The 27,500-nt window shown below is 44.0% G+C and overlaps 1 protein-coding gene across 1 annotated transcript in view; it reads left to right on the top strand.

Annotated features, from left to right (window-relative positions):
• The window catches only part of LOC311127504 (fibrinogen C domain-containing protein 1-B-like), a gene marked incomplete at its 3' end in the record, with an annotated part of 349,982 nt that overhangs the window by 192,172 nt on the left and 130,310 nt on the right, over positions 1-27,500 (top strand). Inside the window, exon 7 of the mRNA XM_084159327.1 lies at positions 25,305-25,484. Coding sequence (XP_084015453.1) covers positions 25,305-25,484 — 180 coding nt within the window. The remainder of the gene's footprint in view (positions 1-25,304; positions 25,485-27,500) is intronic.

Below are 27,500 nucleotides of genomic sequence, written 5' to 3'. Positions count from 1 at the left end.
CGTGGCATTAATGGTCAGAGTGAGACCACAGGGTATTCCCTTTGAGTCAGGAACCAAAACTCCTCCGTAGTGACCTGTGAATGCATTGTCTGCAGGATACTGTCACATGACAGCTTGATCAGCTTACTGATTTCACTTACAGGCATGTCAACTGAGCCAGGATAAAAAATAATCAGATGGGGAAGTAGGTCCCAAAGTGCTCTTCCAAGCATTGGAGGTGAGCAGTCACCACTCTTGTGGGACACTTACTGATGCTGTTTTTGTAATGGAAAATGATCACTATACTTATTAAAAATTATACGCAATAGAGCCGAGGTGGTTTGCTAAACATCTGAACTCCCAATACTCTGCCCTCGGTTTATATACAATTTCCATTCCTGCTCGTTTTACATACACTTTAGCTTAAACCCTCCCAGTTCAGTTTCTCCACTACTGTTTCCAAGCCTTCATCTTTTGACCGCTCCGCCCACTCTCTTTATTTATGATAGTGGCGAATTCTGACCCTATTCAGTCTCCTCCTTCTATTTATCTAGCTTGGAAACAATAGTGGCAGAACCAGGCTTTCTCATGTAAAAAATAACAGAGCCATCTCCTAGCTTTGCTTTGTTTATTCCAAAAATATCAATCGATACTTAAATATGGTTTAAACATGGCAGGTCCATAACCCATTCTCAACCATATACATTTAAGACATTCCTTATGCATTGCCTCATGCATAACAGTATAATAAATAAAGAGCCATGTCCTGACTCTGGCTCAGACTCCCTCCTTGTGGACCACTCGGTACCACACTCCGCATCACTTAGTCTTATTGCCTCATCCTCTGTACCACTCTGTACCACACTCTGTATCACTGCTTGTCTTTATAATTAGCTATTTTTTAATCTTTATTGTCTAGAAATATATACTATTTTTAACCTATGGTCTGACCTTGGGTACTACTCGGTACCATAGCTTTGTATGGTCTACTGAAAACATACCCAACATTTTCTGTTAGAAACATGCACAGCTGAGGGAATTGGGTATGATTTGCATTTGAAAGACTCTCTCTCCAATAATAATAATTTCCTCTGAATCCACTGATTGTTTTTGTATTTCCCCTGCATGCTTGCGTTCAGTTGGTTCAGTTTACCAAACCAGTCAAAAGTTTGGACACACCTACTCATTCCAGGGTTTTTCTTTATTTTTACTATTTTATACATTGTAGAATAATAGTAAAGACATCAAAACTATTAAATAACACATATGGAATCATGTAGTAACGCAAAAAGTGTTAAACAAATCAACATGCAGTGAGGTAAAAAAATATTTGATCCCCTGCTGATTTTGTAAGTTTGCCCACTGACAAAGACATGATCAGTCTATAATTTTAATGGTAAGTTTATTTGAACAGTGAGAGACAGAATAACAACAACAAAATCCAGAAAAATGCATGTCAAAAATGTTATAAATTGATTTTCATTTTAATGAGGGATATAAGTATTTGACCCCTCTGCAAAACATGACTTAGTACATGGTGGCAAAACCTTTGTTGGCAATCACAGAGGTCTTTGCAGATCTTCTCCAAGTCATTATGGTTTCGAGGCTGACGTTTGGCAACTCGAACCTTCAGCTCCCTCCACAGATTTTCTATGGGATTAAGGTCTGGAGACTGGCTAGGCCACTCCAGGACCTTAATGTGCTTCTTCTTGAGCCACTCCTTTGTTGCCTTGGCCGTGTGTTTTGGGTCATTGTCATGCTGGAATACCCATCCACGACCCATTTGCAATGCCCTGGCTAAAGGAAGGAGGTTCTCACCCAAGATTTGACGGTACATGGTCCCGTCCATCGTCCCTTTGATGCGGTGAAGTTGTCCTGTCCCCTTAGCAGAAAAACACCCCCAAAGCACAATGTTTCAACCTCCATGTTTGACGGTGGAGATGGTGTTCTTGGGGTCATAGGCAGCATTCCTTCTCCTCCAAACACGGCGAGTTGAGTTGATGCCAAAGAGCTCGATTTTGGTCTCATCTGACCACAACACTTTCACCCAGTTCTCCTCTGAATCATTCAGATGTTCATTGGCAAACTTCAGACAGGCCTGTATATGTGCTTTCTTGAGCAGGGGGACCTTGCGGGCACTGCAGGATTTCAGTCCTTCACGGCGTAGTGTGTTACCAATTGTTTTCTTGGTGATTATAGTCCCAGCTGCCTTGAGAGCATTGACAAGATCCTCCTGTGTAGTTCTGGGCTGATTCCTCATCGTTCTCATGATCATTGCAACTCCACTAGGTGAGGTCTTGCATGGAGCCCCAGGCCGAGGGAGATTGACAGTTATTTTGTGTTTCTTCCATTTGCGAGTAATCACACCAACTGTTGTCACCTTCTCACCAAGCTGCTTGGCGATGGTCTTGTAGCCCATTCCAGCCTTGTGTAGGTCTACAATCTTGTCCCTGACATCCCTGGAGAGCTCTTTGGTCTTGGCCATGGTGGAGAGTTTGGAATCTGATTGATTGATTGCTTCTGTGGACAAGTGTCTTTTATACAGGTAACAAGCTGAGATTAGGAGCACTCCCTTTAAGAGTGTGCTCCTAATCTCAGCTCGTTACCTGTATAAAAGACACCTGGGCCAGAACTCTTTCTGATTGAGAGGGGGTCAAATACTTATTTCCCTCATTCAAATGCAAATCAATTTATAACATTTTTGACATGTGTTTTTCTGGATTTTGTTGTTGTTATTCTGTCTCTCACTGTTCAAATAAACCTACCATTAAAATGATAGACTGATCATTTCTTTGTCAGTGGGCAAACGTACAAAATCAGCAAGGGATCAAATACTTTTTTCCCTCACTGTATATTTTATATTTGAGATTCTTCAAATAGCTTACTTTGCCTTGATGACAGCTTTGAACACTCTTGGTATTCTCTCAACCAACTTCATGAGGTAGTCACCTGGAATGCATTTCAGTTAACAGGTGTGCCTTGTTAAAAGTTAATTTGTGGAATTTAATGCCAATCAGTTGTGTTGTGACAAGGTAGGGGTGGTATACAGAAGATAGACCATGTCCATATTATGGCAAGAACAGCTCAAATAAGCAAAGAGAAACGACAGTCCATAATTACATTAAGACATGAAGGTCAGTCAATACAGAAAATGTCAAGAACTTTGAAAGTTTCTTCAAGTGCAGTCGCAAAAAGCATCAAGCGCTATGATGAAACTGACTCTCATGAGGACCACCACAGGAAAGGAAGACCCAGACTTAACTGCAGACGATAAGTTCATTCGAGTTAACTGCACCTCAGATTGCAGCCCAAATAAATTATTCACAGAGTTCAAGTAACAGACATATCTCAACATCAACTGTTCAGAGGAGATTGCGTGAATCAGGCCTTCATGGTCGAATTGCTGCAAAGAAACCACTACTAAAGAACACCTATAATAAGAAGAGACTTGCTTGGGCCAAGAAACACAAGCAATGGACATTAGACCGGTGGAAATATGTCCTTTGGAGCGTGGGAGCGGAGCAGGAGGAGGTTGTCGGGTGAGGTCGTCGGGTAAGCTTGGCTTTATACATAGTTTGGGCTTTGTCGAGTAAGGCTTAAACTATGTATTTAGATTGTAGTTAGGTATTATAGTTAGTTATCGTGGGTTGTTGTATGTAATTATTTTAGGTTAGTGTTGTATTCGGCTGAGCCCGGTGAAGCACGAAGCTAGCTAGCTAACCCACTACCAGGACTAGCTGGCGGGTAGCTACTGGCAACTATTAGCAACGGTATAGATGTTTCACGCCTGAGAGTGCCTGTAATTACACCAGCTGGCTGCCTACAATAATTACATACAATAATTGCCTACCATTCAGCTGTTTTCTAACCTCATTGTCTGAACCGTTAACGTTAGGTAGTAAGTGGCTACTGTGCTTGAAATTTAGCTAGCTTGTTGCTACCTGGATAGCAACTAGTAAACAATAGCTGGAACGACCTAGCGAACAGACGCGAACTGGCGGAGTCAATTCAGTGGCTAGCTTTGCACTTGGCTAGCTAACAGTAGCTGCTAGGGGTAAGTCATAACCTACATTTGTGTTTTGATTTTACATATTGGTAGCCAGAGTCGTTCAAGGAATTCGGGACATGGGTGACTAGTTAACGTTAGCTTGGCTCTCTCTGTGTGTTCGTGCCATGAAAGGAGGGGTTTCTTCTTTGTCTGAAAGCAATGGCTAGCTAGTATGCTAACTATTCTAGCTAACTAACTGTCTGAATAAGTTGACGACGGACTCGCTCAAGCTGTCGGGACTAACCCACAACGTTAGACACGGACACGAACGATCTGCTTGGCGTGTTGACACACTGGTGGTTTGTTGTGGCCGAGTATTGGTGCTAAACCGTGTTGTTGGAGTCCGGCATGCTAGCTGGCTGTGGCGTCTTATGACTAGGTGCCCTGGATGATTTTCACGGAAGAATACTGTACCTAGTTAGCTAGCTGAATAAACTAAGTTAGTATATTCCTAGAAAACATTGAACCGCTGTAGTTTACAACAATTATAGTTTCTGAGGTGGAAATTGGGAGAGTTATATTTGGGTATGAGGGAGGCCCCGCTCTCTCCTTTCCCAGATGTTTAGTTCATTTCATTCTGATCTCCTTTGCATTATTGTAGCCATTTTCTGCAGCCTGTCAACTATGCCTCTGTCTATCCCTGTTCTCTCCTCTCCGCACAGGCTATACAAACGCCTCACACCGCGTGGCTGCTGCCTCTCTAACCTGGTGGTCCCTGCACGCACCACCCACGTGGAGTTCCAGGTCTCAGGCAGCCTCTGGAACTGCCGTTCTGCTGCCAACAAGGCAGAGTTCATCTCAGCCTATGCTACCCTCCAGTCCCTCGACTTCTTGGCGCTGACGGAAACATGGATGGATTACCACTGAAAACACTGCTACTCCTACTGCTCTCTCCTCGTCTGACCATGTGTTCTCGCATACCCCGAGAGCATCTGGTCAGCGGGGTGGTGGCACAGGAATCCTCATCTCTCCAAAGTGGACATTCTCTATTTTCCCCTGACCCATCTGTCTATCTCCTCATTTGAATTCCATGCTGTCACCGTCACTAGCCCATTTAAGCTTAATATCCTTGTCATTTATCGCCCTCCAGGTTCCCTTGGAGAGTTCATCTATGAGCTTGACGCCTTGATAAGTTCCTTTCCTGAGGATGGCTCACCCCTCACAGTTCTGGGGGACTTCAACCTCCCTACGTCTACCGTTGACTCATTTCTCTCTGCCTCCTTCTTTCCACTCCTCTCCTCTTTTGACCTCACCCTCTCACCGTCCCCCCCTACTCACAAGGCAGGCAATACGCTTGACCTCATCTTTACTAGATGATGTTCTTCTACTAATCTCACTGCAACTCCCCTCCATGTCTCCGACCACTACTCATTTTCTCTCTCGCTCTCCTCCAACACTACTCACTCTGCCCCTACTCAGATGGTAATGCGCCGTCGCAACCTTCGCTCTCTCTCTCCCGCTACTCTCTCCTCTTCCATCCTATCATCTCTTCCCTCTGCTCAATCCTTCTCCCTCCAATCTCCTGATTCTGCCTCCTCAACCCTCCTCTCCTCCCTTTCTGCATCCTTTGACTCTCTATGTACCCTATCCTCCCAGCCGGCTCGGTCCTCCCCTCCAGCTCCGTGGCTTGATGACTCATTGCGAGCTCACAGAACAGGGCTCCGGGCAGCCAAGCGGAAATGGAGGAAAACTAGACTCCCTGCCGACCTGGTATCTTTTCACTCCCTCCTCTCTACATTTTCTTCATCTGTTTCTGCTGCTAAGGGCACTTTCTACCACTCTAAATTCCAAGCATCTGCCTCTAACCCTAGGAAGCTCTTTGCCACCTTCTCCTCCCTGCTGAATCCTCCTCCCCCCCCCCCCCCCCCCCTCAGCCAGTTTGTTCGTCAGCGTGGTGAGTCCCTGAAGCGCTTTGGTCACGGACCCGTCCGGTGCTGTATTGTTTGAGGATGAAAGTACAGCACATATATCCAAACAGAACACAAACCCCGTCCCGCTCAGCCAAAAGCATATCTAAAGCTATTCTATTCTGCCATGTCATTAAGCTAGTTGCCGCTGTCTGCTCAGCTAATCCCTTTATTGCATCACGAGTGTGGTTTATAAATCTTTGCTGGTTATAGTAAATATAATTCATCCAATCTACGCTTTTATTAATTGTTGACCACCAGAAAATACTTGATTCAAACCCAGCTGCGATCTGATTCCTAGCTTTGCATTCTTCTGGAACCCCTCGAGGTACTCCTATCCCATCAATATATATCCTTTCATCAAAGGATCCCGAGAGGAGGTCCCACTTTCTACGTGACAACTCACCAGTCTCTGACACGTTTGATTGTTTGCGTATGTAGGTGAGTTCACAATCTGTTATCACCATACAACCATCAGATGTCAGCACGGGCCTGGTTTTGGTTCCTAAAATCCTCTGGCTGCAACAAAGAGGAGAGATTAGTCATGGTCTCTTTAGTTGTGATATTATCTGTGTGGGAGCAGGAGCTAAGATGCCCTACCCTGTATCCTTTCTTACTAGTCCTAGAAAAACAATAATAAGAATCCCCTGAGACTTCAAACGGAGGCCACCTAGGTCGGGGTGACTTTGTTATCGGGGGATACAGATAGTACAAGTTACTACAAGACTCTTTCACCACATTCCCAGGTGGCTTGCATGGAGGATAAACCTGACAGAGAGTCAAAGCCTGTCAAGGGGAACGGAGTAGTTGTTAACCTTGGTTTGGCTGTCCCACAGGCATAACAGTCCTCTTTAGACATAGTTCTTGCCGTAAACTGAATCCATTCCAACCACAGGTTAAGATTTCTATACCCCGTTTCCATCTGTACGACTTCCTTCAGGTCTATAGTTTGCACTATCTTCACCACAGCCCCGGTCTCACTACCTCCCTCAGAGAGGTTTACTCTATAGGGTGCCCCAGTTGAAGAGGATATCTCACTTGTTCAGGTCTGTAACCTGTTTTAGCGTAATTCAGACTTTCAGACAGCACCTACCCTTATATGGGTCGCACTGTCATTTTCTGGTAATTCCCTACTTTCACAATACTACACCTGTCCCTAAACTGTGTATGGAGATTGACATATCCCCCCCGCTTGGTATGAGCAACTACATAGTCCCAGGATGTACATGGTGACATACATATGGTGATGTCCTTCCCTAAAGTCCCTAGTACTTCCCCTTTCCCTACGTCTAGCTGTCTCCTATGCCTTCGTAGACTGTGCTCAGGTATTATTTTATCAACTTGTGTTAGGTTAACTACTACTTCTTGCTGATCAGGAGGGTCTGAGTGTGTTAGGAATATGGCCCCCACAATCAGACAGCTACCTACCGTCAGGAAACCTGTGAATCCCCACCCTCGCCCTGAGAACATGTCAGACGCCAGAGGCCAACCCATTGCTTTACCTTCTATCGAACTCACACAGGGATGATCAGACAGGGTAAGGGAATCTTCGTTAAGGAGCCAACCCCCGAGCCCTAGTGGTGATCGGTTCTTTCTCCTAACTCTGTGTTTGTTCGTCAGGTGTAACTGGGTTTACCTTTTTGCAGTGTGTGACATGCACCCAGGTGGATCTAATAGGACTTGGTAGGGCCCTTCCCAACAGGCCTGCTTCCAGTTTTTCTTCTTTTAGGGACTGGATCCACACCCAGTCTCCTGGTTAGATAGTGTGGGTCACCTTCTCCTTTAGTTCACCTGTGGGGCACAAAACCTCTGACATACGGGTGTGGTTAATAAACTATCTTCTCACGTGTTCTGATAGGGTGCTCTCTAGTTCTATGTCTGCCTGTCTGGTCCTGCCAACTGTGGCATTCTGTAAGGTCTTCCAAACACTTTCTCAAAGGGGGATAACCCATCTTTATCTGGGGTTACTCTAAATTTCTTCCCTTCACTCCGTGATAACTCTATAAAATCAATTTCCAATTGCTGGAAAGGGTACTTAGCCGGAGGATACTCACCCTGAGGTGCCCTTTGTCTGCCCTGGTGATTATTTTGAGCACAGATAACACATCTTGAACAAAAGTGTTTTTATTTTTATTTTTATAATTAGTAATGCAACAAAGTGTTGTCTAATCTGCTCTACCATCCATCCCTCCTTTTGACACATGTCACTGCCCATGTGTCAATATTACCACCTACCTAAACAATCACTTAGGTAATATTGGTAATTTATCATCCAATTGCCATCCCTTATTTATTTTTGAGACTGTCCCTTGCTTCTTTATTGCTCCTATCTTCCTGATCTCATTACTAAATAAATGATCTAGGTAATAGCTGTTTCGCATTAGATTGTGCCTTCCTCTGATTACTGCAGCTCATTGCATTAAAATTTAGTTTCAAATACCAACTTGTTTTTTATTAAAGCATACTAATAATGAAATTTAAATGACAACATTTGATAATACCTCAATTTACTTCTATCCCATAAAAGTAATCCAAGATTAGTACAATTGACTAGCAACAGGTATCCCTCATTCAGGGAAAGCTCTCTCTCTTCTGTTATTCTATGGTTCAAATCATATATATTATTACCAAATTATAATCTTATTCACACTTTTTACAGTATTATAAATTACAATAAGATAGTAAAATAAACTATCTTAAAGTCCTCCTCTCATGCCTTTAGAATTTACCAGTGTGGATGATTAATTAACACCAGAAAGTTAAAACAGAGTTCAGAGGCAATTGAAATTATTCAACGAACTGTTCCATCCCATAGTATACCAAACATTACCATTATTCTAAATATTTCATAAATGTTACTTATCCCACGTGTTCATTAAGTCCTCATGACATTCATTCTCATAAGAAATCATATATACCCCAAACTCAGCCAAAACCGAAAAACTCCATAAAATTCACTGTGCGTGCTCCTCCAAGACCTATCACCCTTGCTTGACCTGCTGAAAACCCCCCAAAATTGAAACAACAACCCTTTATAAACATCATACTAGGTGTGTTGTTTTTTATTTGAAAAACCCAATTTGAAAAACAACAACCACAAATAGCCAGGTCATGAGGACTCCTGATTTCTCTCTTCCCCTTCTGCCTACAGTTTCTTAACTGGTGCCCTTTCCTTGCACAGTAACTACACAGTTCCTCACATTCTCTAGCAAAATGTCCCGTTTTGTCACAATTGTAACACTTCCACACACTCCTGTCTCCACTACTACCATTTCCTTCTTGTCTGTCTTTGCTACCGTAACCTCTCTTCTCTCCTAGGTATTGACTAATAGTCTCACTGTCTCTAATTCAACACAAAACCCCATCATCAAATGTATTCCCAGCAGAACTGAAAAAAACAAAACAGACTGTGATTTCCAGGACACTGCACCTTTGTTTCTGGCCTCACTATCTCCCCGAGAATTGGCCCTCCCTCAAGGTCCCTCCCAATCTGCTCTTGGTAAACTGCAAACCTTTTATTGCTTCTGGTTTCATAGGGTGTTGCTTCTGATATGGCCTATGATTAGATTTGGGTATCACCTGTACTGGAATTACCCCTTTTATTAATCCTACGTCTGCTGGACCCCAGGACCACAAATGCTCTGGAACTTCTTTTAAGTCTGACTCCTGTTGTTCTGTCAACAGGTATTCCTCTCCTCCGCATCTGCTACTCTCATCTAAATGTACTATCTGTGGATGGGCTGTGTTGATCGCCACTCACAATATTGACCCAATCAGTGATCCTCTTACCCTTGGATACCCACTGGCCCATGTCTTTCCAGTCCTCTGCTGGCTCCTTTGCTAGGGACACATGTGGGCTCCATCTTTCCCTGAACTTTGGGGCCCTAGTTCCACCTCCACTGCTGCGTGGGTGTTGTCATAGTGAAACCATTTCAAGGCTATAGTCCTTTCTGTGGTTTTAAATAATGCTTCCTCATAGATTGCATCTGGACCTGGGTGTTTGTTATACCAGAGAGTACAGTGTAGGTCATCGGGGGACATTTTAGTGGGGCCTGGTACTACATCATCAGCAAGTTCCATCAAGGTTCGGGGAATATCAGTTATTCCCCCCCTTAACAAATCTTGCCTATACCAATAACATGGCTCCCCTTCCCCACAGACCACCATATTGCCTCTGACTATGTGTACTTTCATTCCCCTCTCAGTGGAAATGACGGCCACATTCAATTTAGTCATTACATCACGTCCTAGTAAATTTACCGGACACAGCTGAGATATCAGGATGGGTATGGTTGCCTCTCCTCCTGATTGGTCATGTTTTAGGGTTATTGGGGCTGATAACCTTTCAATAAATTGATGACCAGAGGCAGATCGCACTATGATTTTCTCCCCATCAATCCTGACTCCATCTGGGTTGTCTGTTGCACAGATTGCTGTCCTGCAGGCTCCCGTATCACAAAGAAATGTAATTTTCTTACCCATTACTGTCAATGTCAAATAAGGTTTCTGTTCCTGTTGAAGTGCTAAGTCAATAGTAGCCAATTCAAGCACCTCACAATTTGGATCAAAAGGGTTCCTTAGTCTTCCCCTCACTAGAGTCTACTATTTCTCCCTCAAGGACTAGTCACGCCTTATCTTCCTCTTCCTCACGCTCAAAGCTGGGGGATGGACTACTCTCTCTCTCTTCTCTCTTTTCTCTCTTTTCTCTCCCCGGTTTCCCTTCTTGCCCTCTCCTTTATGTTTGCAGCGGGAAAAGTTATGGCCTATCTTGCCACAGTATTTACACGGGGCCTCACATTCTTTGGCGAAGTGCCCTCCCTTGTTACAGTTAAAGCCCCCCCCCCCCCCCCTTGGCCTTCACTCTTTCCTGCCTTATCTCCTCTCTCTCCTAAGTTTCTAGTTCTACCCGCCATCTCTCCCAGAGTGGCAAATAGTTACTCTGCATCTTCCTCTTCTTTCTTGGCTCTGTCCTGTCTGTTATTCTGCTCATGATGGATTGCATGTCTCTCTGAGGCTATTACACAATTCAGTTATTTTCCCAACATACTCTCCGTGATCGGCCCATGGCAAAAGTGTCCTCTGGGCATCCCCTGAAACCCACTGCCCTCTAACGGCAGCCCAAACCTTACTATTCCTGTTTTGGGGTGGGTCATTCCTTCTACCGCTCTGGCCACGTCCTCTGTGTTCATGGCCTGTCTGCTAAATGGCATATTATTATTATTACTGTATACATCTAAGGTTGCTGGGGCCCCTTTCATTCCCCGCCAATAGATTAGGTAAGGCTATCAGTGGGTACTGGCCCCCTCCTACTCTCTCTCTCTCTCACTGCTTCTTTCTCCTTTACACACCTTATGTATCTGTTTAAGCATGGATTCGAGTTTATCTGCGTCTAGACGTCCCTCAAAACCATACCTCTCCCTCCACCTGGTTACATAATGGAGATTTCTTGTATCCCTGGATTCCATTTTAATTACATCAAGTATTTCTCGTCCCCAATAAATTCTGGGACCTCTTGTGAGGATTTGCCCCCCCATGGTTGGTACTGTTAAAAATCCCTTAGCCACCTCTTCTATATAACAAGTCAATTTAACAAGTAATTCAAAATAGCTTCACACAACAACACCTTGAATCACCCCCTTCCTGTATATGTAATCTTGACTAGTCCCCCATAATTATCTCATACTTTTACAGAGGGATTTATCCCCACAATGTAATCTTGATAATTCCTGACAGTCTCATACAACAGGAATGGGTTCTCCCTCCTCTATACAACCACCTGGAACCACCCCTCCCTGTATATGTAGTCTTGACTAGTCCCCCAGAATTATCTCATACTTTATGGAGGAATTTATCCTCACAATGTAATCTTGATAATTCCTGACAGTCTCATACAACAGGAATGGGTTCTCCCTCCTCTATACAACCACCTGGAACCACCCCTCCCTGTATATGTAGTCTTGACTAGTCCCCCAGAATTATCTCATACTTTATGGAGGTATTTATCCTCACAATGTAATCTTGATAATTCCTGACAGTCTCATACAACAGGAATGGGTTCTCCCTCCTCTAAACAACCACCTGGAATTATTCACAGATGTGACTTTTGAGCAAACATTAGGTCTCACACGTATACAACCTTACATGATTATTGGTGTTAATCGGTAACCTGGAGTTTATAAGGCTCCAGAACGGATAGAGTTACAGCAAAATCTACAGTTGTTTGTGACTTTTGACTTTACTAATATTCTATTTCTCACACATGCTATTTTAATTCCTTCTGGTGTACTTTTTGTATTTGTTTAAAACTGATTATTTGTTGACTGTTCTATAATCTCTTACAGGTTACATCCCATAGGTGTACTTTTAATAGTTCCTTCTATTTCAACACCAGGTAGTTTATTTTGGTAATGGCCTATTACCGTGAATCGTTACGGACCCACCAACAGGTTGACTAGTCCCCCAGAATTATCTCCTACTCTACGGAGGAGTCTATCCTCACAATGTAATCTTGATAATTCCTGACAGTCCCCTACATTTCACTTAAAATGGCTACGCATTGATCAATTTGCTACTTTTCAATATTTTAGCAAGTTCTCAAATCAATTTCACCAAGTAATGAATATAGACTACTGACCTTATCCTTGCAGCCGAGATTCAATGTAGGTTTGGATTCCGTCACCGTCTCTGTCATTAATCAGGTGTCCTCTGGCCTGTTTTAACCCTTAATGTCAAAGGGCAGGACTTTCTATTTACGAATGTATCATTCACCCGTCGACGGTTTTCAGAGTTACCTGGAATGACAGAAACAGGGTATTGGAATCCGGCTCGAAGGACCAAGCTGTTACGTGAATTATTTAACAAACTATTTTAGTGTCTCTGTGCGTCTCCCAAAAGGTTGTAAATCTTTTGGGATTTAAGTAACGGCCAGAGTCCCGGTCTGCATAGTCAGAGATATTTATTCATTGAGAATTCTGCCATCACAATTTCAGAGTCCATCTTTTATACTCATACGTCATACAAAAAGAAATCTGTAGGCGGGCTGTAGTTTTCCACTCTAAAACTGCTCTACTGACCTTCAGTTCACACACACACACATATACACACATGCATACACACATACATACACACACACACACATATCCTACTCCCTGCTTTACTCAGTTATTGCCGTTCTCACAATATTCTGAACCATGTTTTCATAACAGTTTCTCCCCTCCCTAAATTGGGAGGCCTCTTTATCTTAGTTTCTCAGTTGTCTTTGTTGTCTGGCCTAACTCTTACTCACATTGCTAAATAGTGGCTCAATGCCATTGCTTTTACTGGTCCTACACTCACACATTTCTAACACATTATACACAGTTTCAGGGTGTAATAATTAGTCATTAATAATTAATCTATCACCTTCTCCCTTACCTCACCTCACTGATCAACTCATCCTTGACCTCTGGCTATGTCCCTTCCGTCTTCAAGAGAGCGAGAGTTGCACCCCTTCTCAAAAAACCAACACTCGATCCCTCTGATGTCAACAACTACAGACCAGTATCCCTTCTTTCTTTTCTCTCCAAAACTATTGAGCGTGCCATCTTTAGCCAACTCTCTTGCTATCTCTCTCAGAATGACCTTCTTGATCCAAACCAGTCAGGTTTCAAGACTCTGTGTCACGGAGGCTCAAGCACTGCTAAAGCTAACTCTCTCTCCTCTGCTCTTGTCCTTCTAGACCTGTCTGCTGCCTTTGATACTGTGAACCATCAGTTCCTCCTCTCCACCCTCTCCGAGCTGGGCATCTCCGGCGCTGCTCACTCTTGGATTGTGTCCTACCTGACCGGTCGCTCCTACCAAGTGGCGTGGCGAGAAGCTGTCTCCGCACCACGTGCTCTCACCACTGGTGTCCCCCAGGGCTCAGTTCTAGGCCCTCTCCTATTCTCGCTATACACCAAGTCACTTGGCTCTGTCATATCCTCACATGGCCTCTCCTATCATTGCTACGCAGACGACACACAACTAATCTTCTCCTTTCCCCCTTCTGATAACCAGGTGGCGAATCGCATCTCTGCATGTCTGGCAGATATATCAGTATGGATGACGGATCACCACCTCAAGCTGAACCTTGGCAAGACGGAGCTGCTCTTCCTCCCGGGGAAGGACTGCCCGTCCATGATCTCGCCATCACGGTTGACAACTCCGTTGTGTCCTCCTCCCAGAGTGCGAAGAGCCTTGGTGTGACCTGGACAACACCCTGTCGTTCTCCGCTAACATGAAGGCGGTGACCCGATCCTGTAGGTTCATGCTCTACAACATTCGGAGAGTACGACCCTGCCTTACACAGGAAGCGGCACAGGTCCTAATCCAGGCACTTGTCATCTCCCGTCTGGATTACTGCAACACGCTGTTCGCTGGGCTCCCTGCCTGTGCCATTAAACCCCTACAACTCATCCAGAATGCCGCAGCCCGTCTGGTGTTCAACCTTCCCAAGTTCTCTCACGTCACCCCGCTCCTCCGCACACTCCACTGGCTTCCAGTTGAAGCTCGCATCTGCTACAAGACCATGGTGCTTGCCTACGGAGCTGTGAGGGGAACGGCACCTCCGTACCTTCAGACTCTGATCAGTCCCTACACCCAAACGAGGGCATTGCGTTCATCCACCTCTGGCCTGCTGGCTCCCCTACCTCTGCGGAAGCACAGTTCCCGCTTAGCCCAGTCAAAACTGTTCGCTGCTCTGGCACCCCAATGGTGGAACAAGCTCCCTCACGACGCCAGGACAGCGAAGTCACTCACCATCTTCCGGAGACATTTGAAACCCCACCTCTTTAAGGAATACCTGGGATAGGATAAAGTAATCCTTCTTTGACCAAGAAGGAGAGTGATGGAGTGCTGAATCAGATGACCTGGCCTCCCCAATCACCCGACCTCAACCCAATTGAGATGGTTTGGGATGAGTTGGAATGCAGAGTGAAGGAAAAGCAGCCAACAAGTGACTCCTTCAAGGCTGTTGGAAAAGCATTCCTCATGAAGCTGGTTGAGAGAATGCCAAGAGTGTGCAAAGCTGTCATCAAGGCAAAGGGTGTCTACTTTGAAGAATCTAAAATATAAATATATTTTGATTTGTTTAACACTTTTTTGGTTACTACTTGATTCCATATGTGTTATTTCATAGTTTTGATGTCTTCACTATTATTCTACTATGTAGAAAATAGTAAAAATAAAGAAAAACCCTTGAATGAGTAGGTGTATCAAAACTGGTTCTGTAGGTTCATTACACAGAAAATCAACCAAGTCTGTTTTGTTTTACATCCATTGTGATAAAACAACAGTTCCTCTATCAATGCGAAAAATATTTCCAACACTCCCCCTCTATAACCACCATGCCTGTGAAATAGAACATTGTCATGCTCTGATCCCATTTTTCCACATAGTTTTGAGATCAGGCGTGCGCGTAGTGGATGTGGTTTGATGTAGTTTACAATCGAAGTTACCTGCTGCAGTATACACTGAGTATACCAAACAGAACAGCCTCAATTCGTCGGGGCATGGACTCAAAAAGGTGCCAAAAGCATTCCACATGGATGCTGGCCCATGTTGACTCCAATGCTTCTCACAGTTGTGTCAAGTTGGCTGGATGTCCTTTGGGTGGTGGACCATTCTTGATACACAAGGGAAACTGTTGATCGTGAAAAACCCTCCAGCGTTGCAGTTCTTGACACAAACCGGTGCGCCTGGCACCTACTACACCATATCATGTTCAAAGGCACTTAAATCTTTTGTCTTGCCCATTCATACTGTCTCCTCCCCTTCATCTACACTGATTGAAGTGTATTTAACAAGTGGCGTCAATAAAGGATTTTCACCTCGATTCACCTGGTCAGCCTATGTCATGGAAAGAGTGTTCTTAATGTTTTGTATACTCAGTGTATCTCCGAGTTCTGTGCTCAGCTGTTTTGCCGCCAGATGCTCTCGGTGTAACATACAATGTCTCCATATGGCAGAGGTAGACACTAGCGTTCATAACTAGAGTGCAGAGGCCTGCCCACCGTCCTGCCATAGATGGAGCCCCATCTGTGCAAAAGCCGACCATTCGATCCCATGGAATCTGTTTTTTGGGAATCATGAGACAGAACAATGTCAACATGAATAGCATCTCCTAACATGTAAAGTGAACAGAAGTCAATGCATGGGCATCTCGGGCCTCACAGCTAACGTCCATTTGGAGAGCATAAGCCGGGGAGTTTTTGAGTCGTTCAGTCAGTTTTCTCTTGATTGCTAGCATAGCATAAATTATTTGATGTGCGTTTCTGTGCCTCTGCCTCCCCACACATTGTTTTCACCATATCAAAGTATCTGCAATAGTGTGGTTTCATAGCGTAGCGGACCTAGCCATTCACAGTGGAAATTATTCAAGTGCAACGGTCAGGTGCAGTGTTTTCCTATGATCTAAGGGTGCTCTCTGGTTTAATTTAATCTTTAGATTTGAATAATTTCACCAGGGTTTGCTGTTTCACCAGAGTTTGCTGTTTCATCAGGGTTTGCTGTCAAATTAGGCCTCATCATCAGTCCTTGTAAACCCTCTCTGTCAGACCACGCGGAGACATACAGAGCTGCAGGATTAGTAATTAATTAAATGAGACTGAGCCACTAGCAGTTAATTTTGGTGAGGTTTGGATAGGAAGAGAACTGATCTTCTGATGAGGTGCGACTGGGAAATGCCGTTGGCTCCTGCCAATCTGTTTCTGCTCTCTTGCTCGCTATGGAATTGTTAAGCCAAACATGTTTGACTTGGTAATGAGTGACATATAGTTGGCAAGACAGCACAAACAGATCTGGGACCAGGCTACCTTAATGCCCGTTGCTGCTTGAAATATAATCTACAAACTGAACAGTTGTTCTATTGCTCATTTGGGTTCTCTTACCTTGTTTCTGTATGTTTCAAGTTTCAGTTTCAAGTTTTATTAGTCGTATGTACGGGATACACATGGTATACACCATCCAACAAAATGCTTACTTGCAAGTTCTTCTTTGTAATCAGAGCACTATGTCATATCTTCACTGTGACCTCAAACTATCGCAGCCTGTTCCCATTGCTTACAGTTCAGTAATCATATTTGATCCGTGAAATCTCAGATCACTAGCTTAGTTTGAAGCTACAAAATGAAGCTTTACTTTCATTATCTCTCTTTCAAATCTCTTTTCATCCTAAGAAAACACCTGTATTCTGAGAATTTGTTTTTAACACTAAAGCTAGAGGCTGATATCTACTGAGCTGCAGCCCCCACTGTTAGTCTGTCTGAAACACCTCAGAGTGACTGGAGAAAACAGAAGGGGGGATGTGTGGAAAGAGGGATGGCAACCCTTTCCTCCTCTAGCGCTCTCTGCCTGTCACTCTTTCTCCACCCTCTCTCTCTCTGCCCTCTCTCTCTCTCTACCCTCTCTCTCTCTACCCTCTCTCCCTCTACCCTCTCTCCCTCTCTACCCCCTCTCTCTCTCTACCCTCTCTCTCGCTACCCTCTCTCTCTCTCTACCCTCTCTCTCAACCTTAATTGGATATAATTTAACCAGCCATGACACCCCTGAACTGAAACAGACTCAATGAGTCAGTCGCCTCACAGCCGGTTGTGTTTCTGATGTCTCTGTGTGTGTGTTTGTATCTGTACACAATACAGTGTAAATCGTCTGTGGGCTCCGTCTGCTGAGCTGGGTTGGGGTCAGTCGATGTCCATCTCAGTCAGTCAGTCAGTTTCAGGAAATCTAATTGACCCACTAGATTAACTGGAGATTTGTCAATCACTGGATTTAGTTTCTTTCTGAAAGATTTAGTTAATTCAATCTTGAGCATTTGTATTTTGTATTTGTATTTATTATGGATCCCCATTATCTTCCTGGGGTTCGGCAAAATTAAGGCAGTTATACAATTTTAAAAACATTACAATACATTCATAACAGATTTCACAACACACTAATGATGTGCCCTCAGGCCCCTACTACCACATATCTCCATGTGTACGTGTGTGTATAGTGCGTATGTTATCATGTGTGTGTATGCATGTGTCTGTGCCATTGTTTGTGTTTTTTTTATCTGATTCTGCTTGCATCAGTTACCGTATGTGGAATAGAGTTCCATGTAGTCATGGCTCTATGTAGTACTCTGCGCCTCCCATAGTCTGTTCTGGACTTGGGGACTGTGAAGAGACCTCTGGTGGCATGTATTGTGGGGTATGCATGGGTGTAAGAGCTGTGTGCTAGTCGTTTAAACAGACAACTCCGCGCTTTCAACATTTAATTAGGACTAACTTATTCCTTGCCACCGATTCTGAAACTAACTGCAGCTCTTTGTTAAGTGTTGCAGTCATTTCACTCGCTGTAGTAGCTGATGTGTATAGTGTTGAGTCATCCTCATACAAAGACACACTGGCTTTACTCAAAGCCATTGGCTGCACTCGGGAATTCCTGATTCTACCTGGATTATTTTGGAGAGGCTTCCATTAAAGAACACCCTATGTGTTCTGTTAGACAGGTAACTCTTTATCCACAATATAGCAGGGGGTGTAAAACCATAACACGTAATTTTTTCCAGCAGCAGACTATGCTCGATAATGTCAAAAGCTGCACTGAAGTCTAACAAAACAGCCCCCACAATCTTTTTATCATCAATTTCTCTCAGCTAATCATCAGTCATTTGTGTAAGTGCTGTGCTTGTTGAATGTCCTTCCCTATAAGCGTGCTGAAAGTCATTTTTTCCTAAACTTTACTAAGGGTTGGTAATAGGCTGATTGGTCGCCAGTAAAGGGGGCTTTACTATTCTTAGGTAGCGGAATGACTTTTGCTTCCCTCTAGGCCTCAGGGCACACACTTTCTAGTAGGCTTAAATTAAAGATATGGCAAATATCAGTGGAAGTATTGTCCGCTATTATCCTCAGTAATTTTCCATCCAAGTTGTCAGACCCCGGTAGCTTGTCATTGTTGATAGACAACAATCATTTTTTTACCTCCTCCACACTCACTTCACGGAATTCTAAATGACAATTCTTGTCTTTCTTAATTTGGTCAGATATACTTGGATGTGTAGTGTCAGCGTTTGTTGCTGGCATGTCATGCCTAAGTTTGCTAATCTTGTCAATGAAAAAATAATTAAAGTAGTTGACAATATCAGTCAGTTTCGTGATGAATGAGCCATCTGATTCTTGCTTGCCTATGGAGCAGTGAGGGGAACGGCACCTCCGTACCTTCAGGCTCTGATCAGTCCCTACACCCAGGCGAGGGCATTGCGTTCATCCACCTCTGGCCTGCTGGCTCCCCTTCCTTTGCGGAAGCATAGTTCCCGCTCAGCCCAGTCAAAGCTGTTCGCTGCTCTGGCACCCCAATGGTGGAACAAGCTCCCTCACGACGCCAGGACAGAGGAGTCACTCACCACCTTCCGGAGACATTTGAAACCCCACCTCTTTAAGGAACACCTGGGATAGGATAAAGTAATCCTTCTACCCCTCCCCCCCCCAAAAAAAAAAAAAAAAAAAAAAAAAAAGTATAATTGTAAAGTGGTTATCCCACTGGCTATAGGGTGAATGCACCAATTTGTAGTCGCTCTGGATAAGAGCGTCTGCTAAATGACGTAAATGTGCCCTTGAGCAAGGCACTTAACCCTAATTGCTCCTGTAAGTCGCTCTGGATAAGAGCGTCTGCTAAATGACTAAAATGTAAAATGTAAATGTAATGATTCAGAGAATGATGGAGCTGAGTTTGCCTTTTTTCCCAATATTTCATTGAAGGTGCTCCAAAGCATTTATCTTTGTTTCATAGTGTAGTTTCTTATTCTTTTTATTCAATTTAGTCACATGATTTCTCAATTTGCAGTATGTTTGCCAATCGGTTGTGAAGCCATACTTATTTGCCATTCCTTTTGCCTCATCCCTCTCAACCATACAATTTTTCAATTCCTCATCAATCCACGGGGATTTAACACATTTTACAGTCATTTTCTTAATGGGTGCATGCTTATTAGTAACTGAAATAAGCAATTTCATAAATGTGTCAAGTGCAACGTATGTTTGCTCCTCATTACACACCACGGACCAACAAATATTATTTACATCAAAAACATAGGAGTCACTACAAAACGTATCGTATGACCTCTAATACAGTATATTAGGCCCAGCCTTTGGAACTTTGGTTTTCCTAGATATGGCTACTATATTGTGATCACTACATCCGATGGATCTGGATACTGCTTTCAAGCATATTTCTGCAGCATTAGTAAAGATGTGATCAATACATGTTGATGATTTCATTCATGTGCTGTTTGTAACTACCCTGGCAGGTTGACTGATAACCTGAACCAGGTTGCAGGCACTGGTTACAGTTTGAAGCTTTTTCTTGAGTGGGCAGCTTGATGAAAGCCAGTCAATATTTAAATCACCCAAAAAATATACCTCTCTGTTGATTTCATATACATTATCAAGCATTTCACACATGTTATCCAGTTACTGACTGTTAGCACTTGGTGGTCTATAGCAGCTTCCCACAAGAATTAGCTTTAGGTGAGGCAGATGTGGTCCTCTGTAGCTCAATTGGTAGAGCATGGTGCTTGTAACGCCAGGGTAGTGGGTTCGATCCCCTGGACCAACCATACGTTAAAAAATAAAATAATTATGCACACATGACTGTAAGTCGCTTTGGATAAAAGCGTCTGCTAAATGACATATTATATTATAACCTGTAGCCATATTACTTCAACAGTTTTTTTCAATTGTTTAAGCACAATTTTGAAAACAGGGCCTGGAACACTTTTGTCAAAACTATACACGACTTCATAAAAACAATATTTTTTTACCATAAGAAACACACACATTTCATATGACTTCAATCTTTTTGAACCAGTTACACACTGCTGTTGCTAACCTAAAACACTTTTAGCAAATCTAATTCTCAGTGATTAGAGTACTGTAAATGAAGTACACAGAGAAAGTACAACTATACAAACACTACACAAGACCAATGCTGCAGACTGAGGAAAATATCATTTATTTCTCTCCATATACCCAAATCAGTCAACATGTCGAATCACAACAAAACATGTCCCAGTTTTCATGCTACTACAGTAGTGTGCATAACACTGTTAGCTCAGCAAACAACAGTCAAACGTAAAATACTGTATCCAGTACAGGTTACAATTACAGTAAATAACAACAACAACAAACATAAAAAATAATCTGAAAAAAACTGACAATATTGTACAGAAAATACTACAGTAAACATACTATACATTATCTCTTCGCCTAGCTGGATCTGGCCAGAGAATTTCATCAACATCACAAGCAATATCCTCATTAGCAAGACACCGCGGGAAGAACCGTCTTGAATGTCGAATCCATCCTTGCACAGCTGCGGCGTCGACTTGGTCACAGGCGTCCTCCATGGCCTGAATGAGGGGTACCTGAGCCTGGGGCTGGAGATCGTAAACCTTCCACCGCCATGCAGAGAAAAACTATTCGATAGGGTTTAGAAACGGAGAGTATGGTGGAAGGTATAGTACTGTCAACTGTGGATGGTGTTGAAACCAGTTCTGGACCAAAGCAGAGCGGTGGAATGACACATTGTCCCAGATGACAGTGTATTGCATCTGGTGTATTTCATTACCTGCTGTGACGATGTGGTGCAATCGGTCCAAAAATGTGAGAATGTGAGGTGTGTTGTAAGGGCCCATTTTGGCATGACGGAGGAGAACCCCATGCTGTGAAATGGCAGTGCAAAGGGTGATGTTACCCCCACGTTGCCCTGGGACATTGATTATAGCCCTGTGGCCAATGATATTTCTGCCACTCCTTCTTGCTTTTGTGAGGTTGAACCCTGCCTCATCAATATATATGAATTCATGCAGGATTTCCTCAGCATCCATCTGCAAAACTCTCTGAAATACAGTGAAAGACAAGATTGTGTAGTTCAGGATAGGTCTAGTATACAGTCAATGTAAAAAAGTCATGTGTGCAGTATGCAACATCACAGTGCTAAAGTGAACAATACAAACCTCCACATACTCATGCCGCAGCCGTTTGACCCTCTCTGAATTCCGCTCAAAAGGCACTCGATAAAGTTGTTTCATTTGAACCTGATATCTTTTCAGGATGCGTGCCAGTGTTGACTGAGAGACCTGATGGACATTATTGAAAATGGCATGGTCACCGATAATGTTGGCTTGTAGTTCTCTGAGCCTGATAGCATTATTGGCCAAAATCATGTTTATTATCTCTCTTTCTTGTTCTTGCGTGAATATGGGCCCCCTTCCTCCTTGTCGTTCCCGACCCTCAATCCTATGTAGAGAATAATACATGTAACTTACTGTACAATGTCACAGGAAGGGGTATCACAAGTGCTGATATGGTGCATACAATAAGCGGCTGATTACTGTAACTGTAGACATATCTTCTTTTACCTGTTTTCCTGTCGAAAAGTCCTTATGACAGATGCCACTGTATATCTGCTAAGATTTGGCTGAACTCTCAGTCCAGCCTCCCTCAGCGTCAATCCGTGGTTCACAACATGGTCCACTAGTGTTGCACGAATGTAATTTGATAAGTTTGGTCCTCTTCTTCTTTGTGCACGTTCTCCTCCTGCTTCAGGTCTTCCTCGACCTCTGGCTCGGCCTCTGCCTCTGCCTCTTCCTCTACCTCCTTCTCCTCCTCTGTGTACTCCTCCTCTCACCCTCACTCTTCTTCTGACTCCTTCCATTTTGGTTGAAGGCAGGTGAACCTACCTGCTGCATTTTTATAGTGCTTAAACCTGATTGGTGTGTCTACAATTTAGCAATAATGTGTTTGTGCACCTGATGGCTGTGTTTAACAGATTGGCTCATAGGTGTGGTAATTTGACAATCAGTGCTTTGGAATTGCAAGGAAGTGACATCATGATATACTTCTGTGTCTGATGTATACAAGTGTGTTTAGTGTTTTGCAAATCACTGTGTGTAATGTTTTGCAAATAGTGTGAAGCTGACAATGTGCTTACAGTTGTGCAAATCTAGCCTTGTGTTTTGCTCCTTGAGTGTAAGGTTTTGCTAATTGTGGGAAAAGTTTAATTTTAGTGTGTAAGCAATCGTAAAAAACTGTAACATGAAACCTCTCTAATCTTTACAGGAATGTGGTTCTGAATATAAACAGCAACACCTCCACCACTGGCATATCTGTCTTTTCTGTAAATGTTATAACCTTGTATTGCTACCACTGTATCATCAAAGGTATTGTCTAAGTGAATTTCAGAGATAGTCAGAATAGGCACACCGCCTCAGTGCTAACACCATAAATCTGGTTCATAGGCACATGATTGCTGTATACAATAGCTGTAGGGTCAGCAGAGGCATTCAGGGCAGTTAGAGGGACATAAATTAGGTTACTTACATTGTGTCTACCATTGCCCCTGGTATAATGTACATTTGCAAAAGCATTATGATGACTCAGCAACACAATGGTAGAACTGAGCTGGGCTTGGGTCATTGATACATCATTGTCTCATTGCAGCCTTATAATGCTGTGAAAGGATACAGGAACCCAAATGATTTGGGTGGATCCCATCCTCCTTATACAACATGTTTTGTTTCCAAAAGGTATTGAAATTGTCAACAAAAGTTACACACATTGAGCTGCAATAATCACGTAGCCAGTTATGAAGAGAAAAAATACTGCTAAAGTGTTCAATGCCACAATTCAGAGAGGGCACAGGGCCAGATATGATGATGTCTAGCAGAGAGTCAATCAGCTCTTTGAAATCCAGTTTCAACTGTTCAGAGCTGCCCTTCATAATGTCATTAAAACTCACATGGACTACGATAGAATCGATGTCCATGTCCTGGCGTAGTACATTCGGGAGCAGCTTAGTAATGTCATTTACTCGAGCTCTGGGATAGGACATTGTTTTTGCACCAGGAACAGTGCAGGCCTCCGACAGATGGAAAAGCACCGCTCGATCCAGAGCAGGGACGGAAGGTTGCCGACGTCGACTTTGAAATCGTAGGAGAAGGAGAAGGAGTAGGAGTAGGCATAGCGGCTGCAGACACAGGTACCCCCAGCGACAAAGGTGCAGGAAGATCAGGCTCCAAGGCGGCAAAACTATTTGTTGTTTGTATCAGCTCCGGGCCTCTCGTTGGGAGTGTAGATTGCTTTGCGGGAGGCCGCTGTCTTCGGCTTCCACGGCTCGTGACATGTGACCGTCATTGATTACCATGTCCTCTTGCTGTGCTCCTTCGACTCCACTATCATATGGGGGAGGAGAGGCAGGAGATGGCTCCCCTGGCGAACGAACTCCGGGCAACACCGGCCAGTCAGATAACGACAAACGACAAGATGGAGATGCATCCAACATGCGCAAACGCCGTCCAGCCACCGGCATAGAAAAGGTAAACATTCCACTCTCTGCGTTTTCCCCAGTTTCTTACGTAGGCTGGCTACCTGCGTGATCAGGGAAGCCACCTCAAGCCTATAATCCTCAGCAAGCAAACTATTGGAAGTCTGAGTGATCCAGTTTGTCCCGAAACAAAGCGTAGTATATACAGCTCCTACAGCGCTGGAACCGTTCATTTATGGGTAAATGTCCATTCACACACACACACACACACACAAGACACACGCACACACACACACACACACACTCCCGAGTGGCGCAGCGGTCTAAGGCACTGCATCTCAGTGCTTGAGGTGTCACTACAGACACCCTGAATTGATTCCAGGCTGTGTCACAACCGGCCGTGATTGGGAGTCACATAGGGCGGTGTAGGCCATCATTGTAAATAAGAATGTGTTCTTAACTGACTTGCCTAGTTAAATAAAGGTTAGATAAAAATAAAAAAAATAAAAAAAATACCTGCATGCGTGTGTGTGTCAATCAGAGTGTGTACTTTAAGTGCTTGGTTTGTGAGGATCCAGCTGCTGTCTTTAAAGTTATGTGACAGACCATGTGTTAACGCATTCAGACGGAGCATCCTGCTTCACTGTGGGGACCTCTCACTTACTGTAGCAGGGTGACTTCTGGGAACTGACTGGCAGGTGGGGAAATGATGTGTTTTCGTGGAAGACGCACTTTGTAGTACCAAGCTGTTGAATGGCTTCGGTGGGTTTTTCTCTGACCAACAAGGCGGTCTCGTTCCCTCAGGGAGGGGCTCTGATTGGTCACCTCTAACACCTTCTCTCTTTCTCACTCTCCTTTCTCCTTCATTCTCTCTCTCTCTCTCTCTCTCTCTCTCTCTCTCTCTCTCTCTCTCCTCTCTCTCTCTCTCTCTCTCTCTCCTCTCTCTCTCTCTCTCTCTCTCTCTCTCTCTCTCTCTCTCTCTCTCTCTCTCTCTCTCTCTCTCTCTCTCTCTCTCTCTCTCCTTTGTGCCCCCTCTCTCTCTCTCTCTGCAGGGCTGAAGCAGATTCATGCCTTGTCCATCCAGGGTAACTATGAGTTGAGGATTGACCTGGAGGACTTTGACAACAGTACAGCCTACGCCCAGTACGAGACCTTTGGAGTGGGCCTGTTCTCTGTGGACCCAGATGACGATGGATACCCACTGACGGTGGGAGATTACTCCGGAAACGCAGGTACATGTTTATATCTGACTGACCAGTTCCCTTTGGGGATCAATAAAGTATATACCTAAAAAACTCTAATCTTCAATGAAAATTGAACATTGACGTTTGATTCTAATGATAGATTAGGTCGTTGTAGACCTAGACATCGATCAAAGACTAAAGCACCCCAAACACAAACATATAAGCTTCAGATTTACGCCTCAAATACTACAAGTGTAACTCAGCAATGCATTGACTCTATCTATATTCATATCTGCTGTGTCATCTGCAGTAGTCTTGTTAATATTGTTAAGTGCTGAGGGAAGGAGGGAGGGAGGGAGGGACAGAGGGAAGTGTTTGGTTTTGGTCCCCACTGTGTTGTGTTAGTGTCCAATGATTAAACAATATAGACAGACAGACTGAGGGGGACAAACAGTGTCTGTCTATTCCCCAAACGCCACATCTCAGCCAGTGCTCCGTCAACGTGAATAAATTACTAGTCAATGAATTACTGTGGTTGACCTGCAGCGTAAACAAAACACTGTCTCACACCCGTCGCTACAAAGAAGCAATTTGAAGAATCTTTGGGTCACTTAGCACAGCACACAGACAGAGAAGGGGGACAGATGAGAGAGGAGGGATGGGGAGAGGATGTAGAAAGGAGAAGAGAGAGAGAGAGAGAGAGAGAGAGAGAGAGAGAGAGAGAGAGAGAGAGAGAGAGAGAGAGAGAGAGAGAGAGAGAGAGAGAGAGAGAGAGAGAGAGAGAGAAAGAAGAGAGAGAGAGAGAGAGAGAGAGAGAGAGAAGAGAGAGAGAGGAGAGAGAGAGAGAGAGAGAGAGAGAGAGCTTATAGCTTCTCTTCCTACTGCAATGCAACTGACCTTCAACTGACAACGTGCCTGTTGGACATTTGAATCCCACTGCAGCATGTGTAGCCTCCCCCCTGTATCCTCGTACCCTCTTAGTACCACTATTATTGTTGTTATCATCCGCAATTACTGTTTTAGACACCTACCACTCTTCTGCCCCTCTCACACACACACATACACACAAATACACACACACACACATGCACATACACACACACACACAATTTCCTCTGATCTGGGATGTGTAGACAGGTGGTTATTGTGGCTGGAAGCAGCTGGATCTTAATGGTGTTCAGTGGAGCCGCCCATCCCGTCCCCGTCCCTTTACCCAGACAAGGTGACACTGAGCGGGCTGCAAATGAGACGCTAAGTGCCCCTAGCCTGGTTCCTCTCTCTCTCCCCTTATTTAGTTTCATCCGGTAACCATCATCATGCTGTCACAATGGGTTGAGGTTGTATGTTTTGATCTTTTTTCTCTGTTTTGTCATTGCTCCTGTCGGAACTAGTTGCACCATGGGTTACCGTGGAAACTGCAAATTGAGAGAGGGGTGGGGTGGCAGAGGGAGTTTGGTTGGAGGGGAGAAGGGAGTAGCAGTGGACACACCCAGCCTGGGGATTTAACGGCTTAAGATGCCCAGACGAGCTGCTAGTGAATACCTCACCGCAGGAGAGGAGGGTTTTCCTCCTCTCCTCCATCAGGTGTTTTTCTATCCCCCTCTGGTCACAGACACAGCATGAAGCATTATAGAAAGCGGGAGATAGGGAGCGAGGGAAAGAGTGAAAAACACTCATACACAGCCCGTGTAGCTCAGTTGGTAGAGCATGGCGCTTGCAACGCCAGGGTTGTGGGGTCGTTTCCCACGGGGGGCCAGTATGAAAATGTATGCACTCACTAACTAACTGTAAGTCACTCTGGATAAGAGCATCTGCTAAATGACTAAAATGTAAAAAAAAATGATATATAAATCCACATCCAGGCACTCATATCCTTTTGTTCATCAAGAGCCTGAAGAGTTGCCATGAAACACCAATAACAAATACATTATTCTCTGAAATCGTTTATTGTGTGGTACAGAATGACATCACTCAACATCCCCATGTGCAGTGCCACTGCCAGTAAGCCAACCACCCTAGTGTGACATTCAGCTCAAATCTGTAGCCTATACAAATGTAGGATCT

This window comes from Coregonus lavaretus, assembly GCF_964263955.1.
Source record: "Coregonus lavaretus genome assembly, chromosome: 4".
NCBI classification, from domain to species: Eukaryota; Metazoa; Chordata; class Actinopteri; order Salmoniformes; family Salmonidae; genus Coregonus; species Coregonus lavaretus.
Note: the sequence above shows the minus strand (reverse complement) of the source record. Positions and strands in the feature narration are given on the sequence as shown.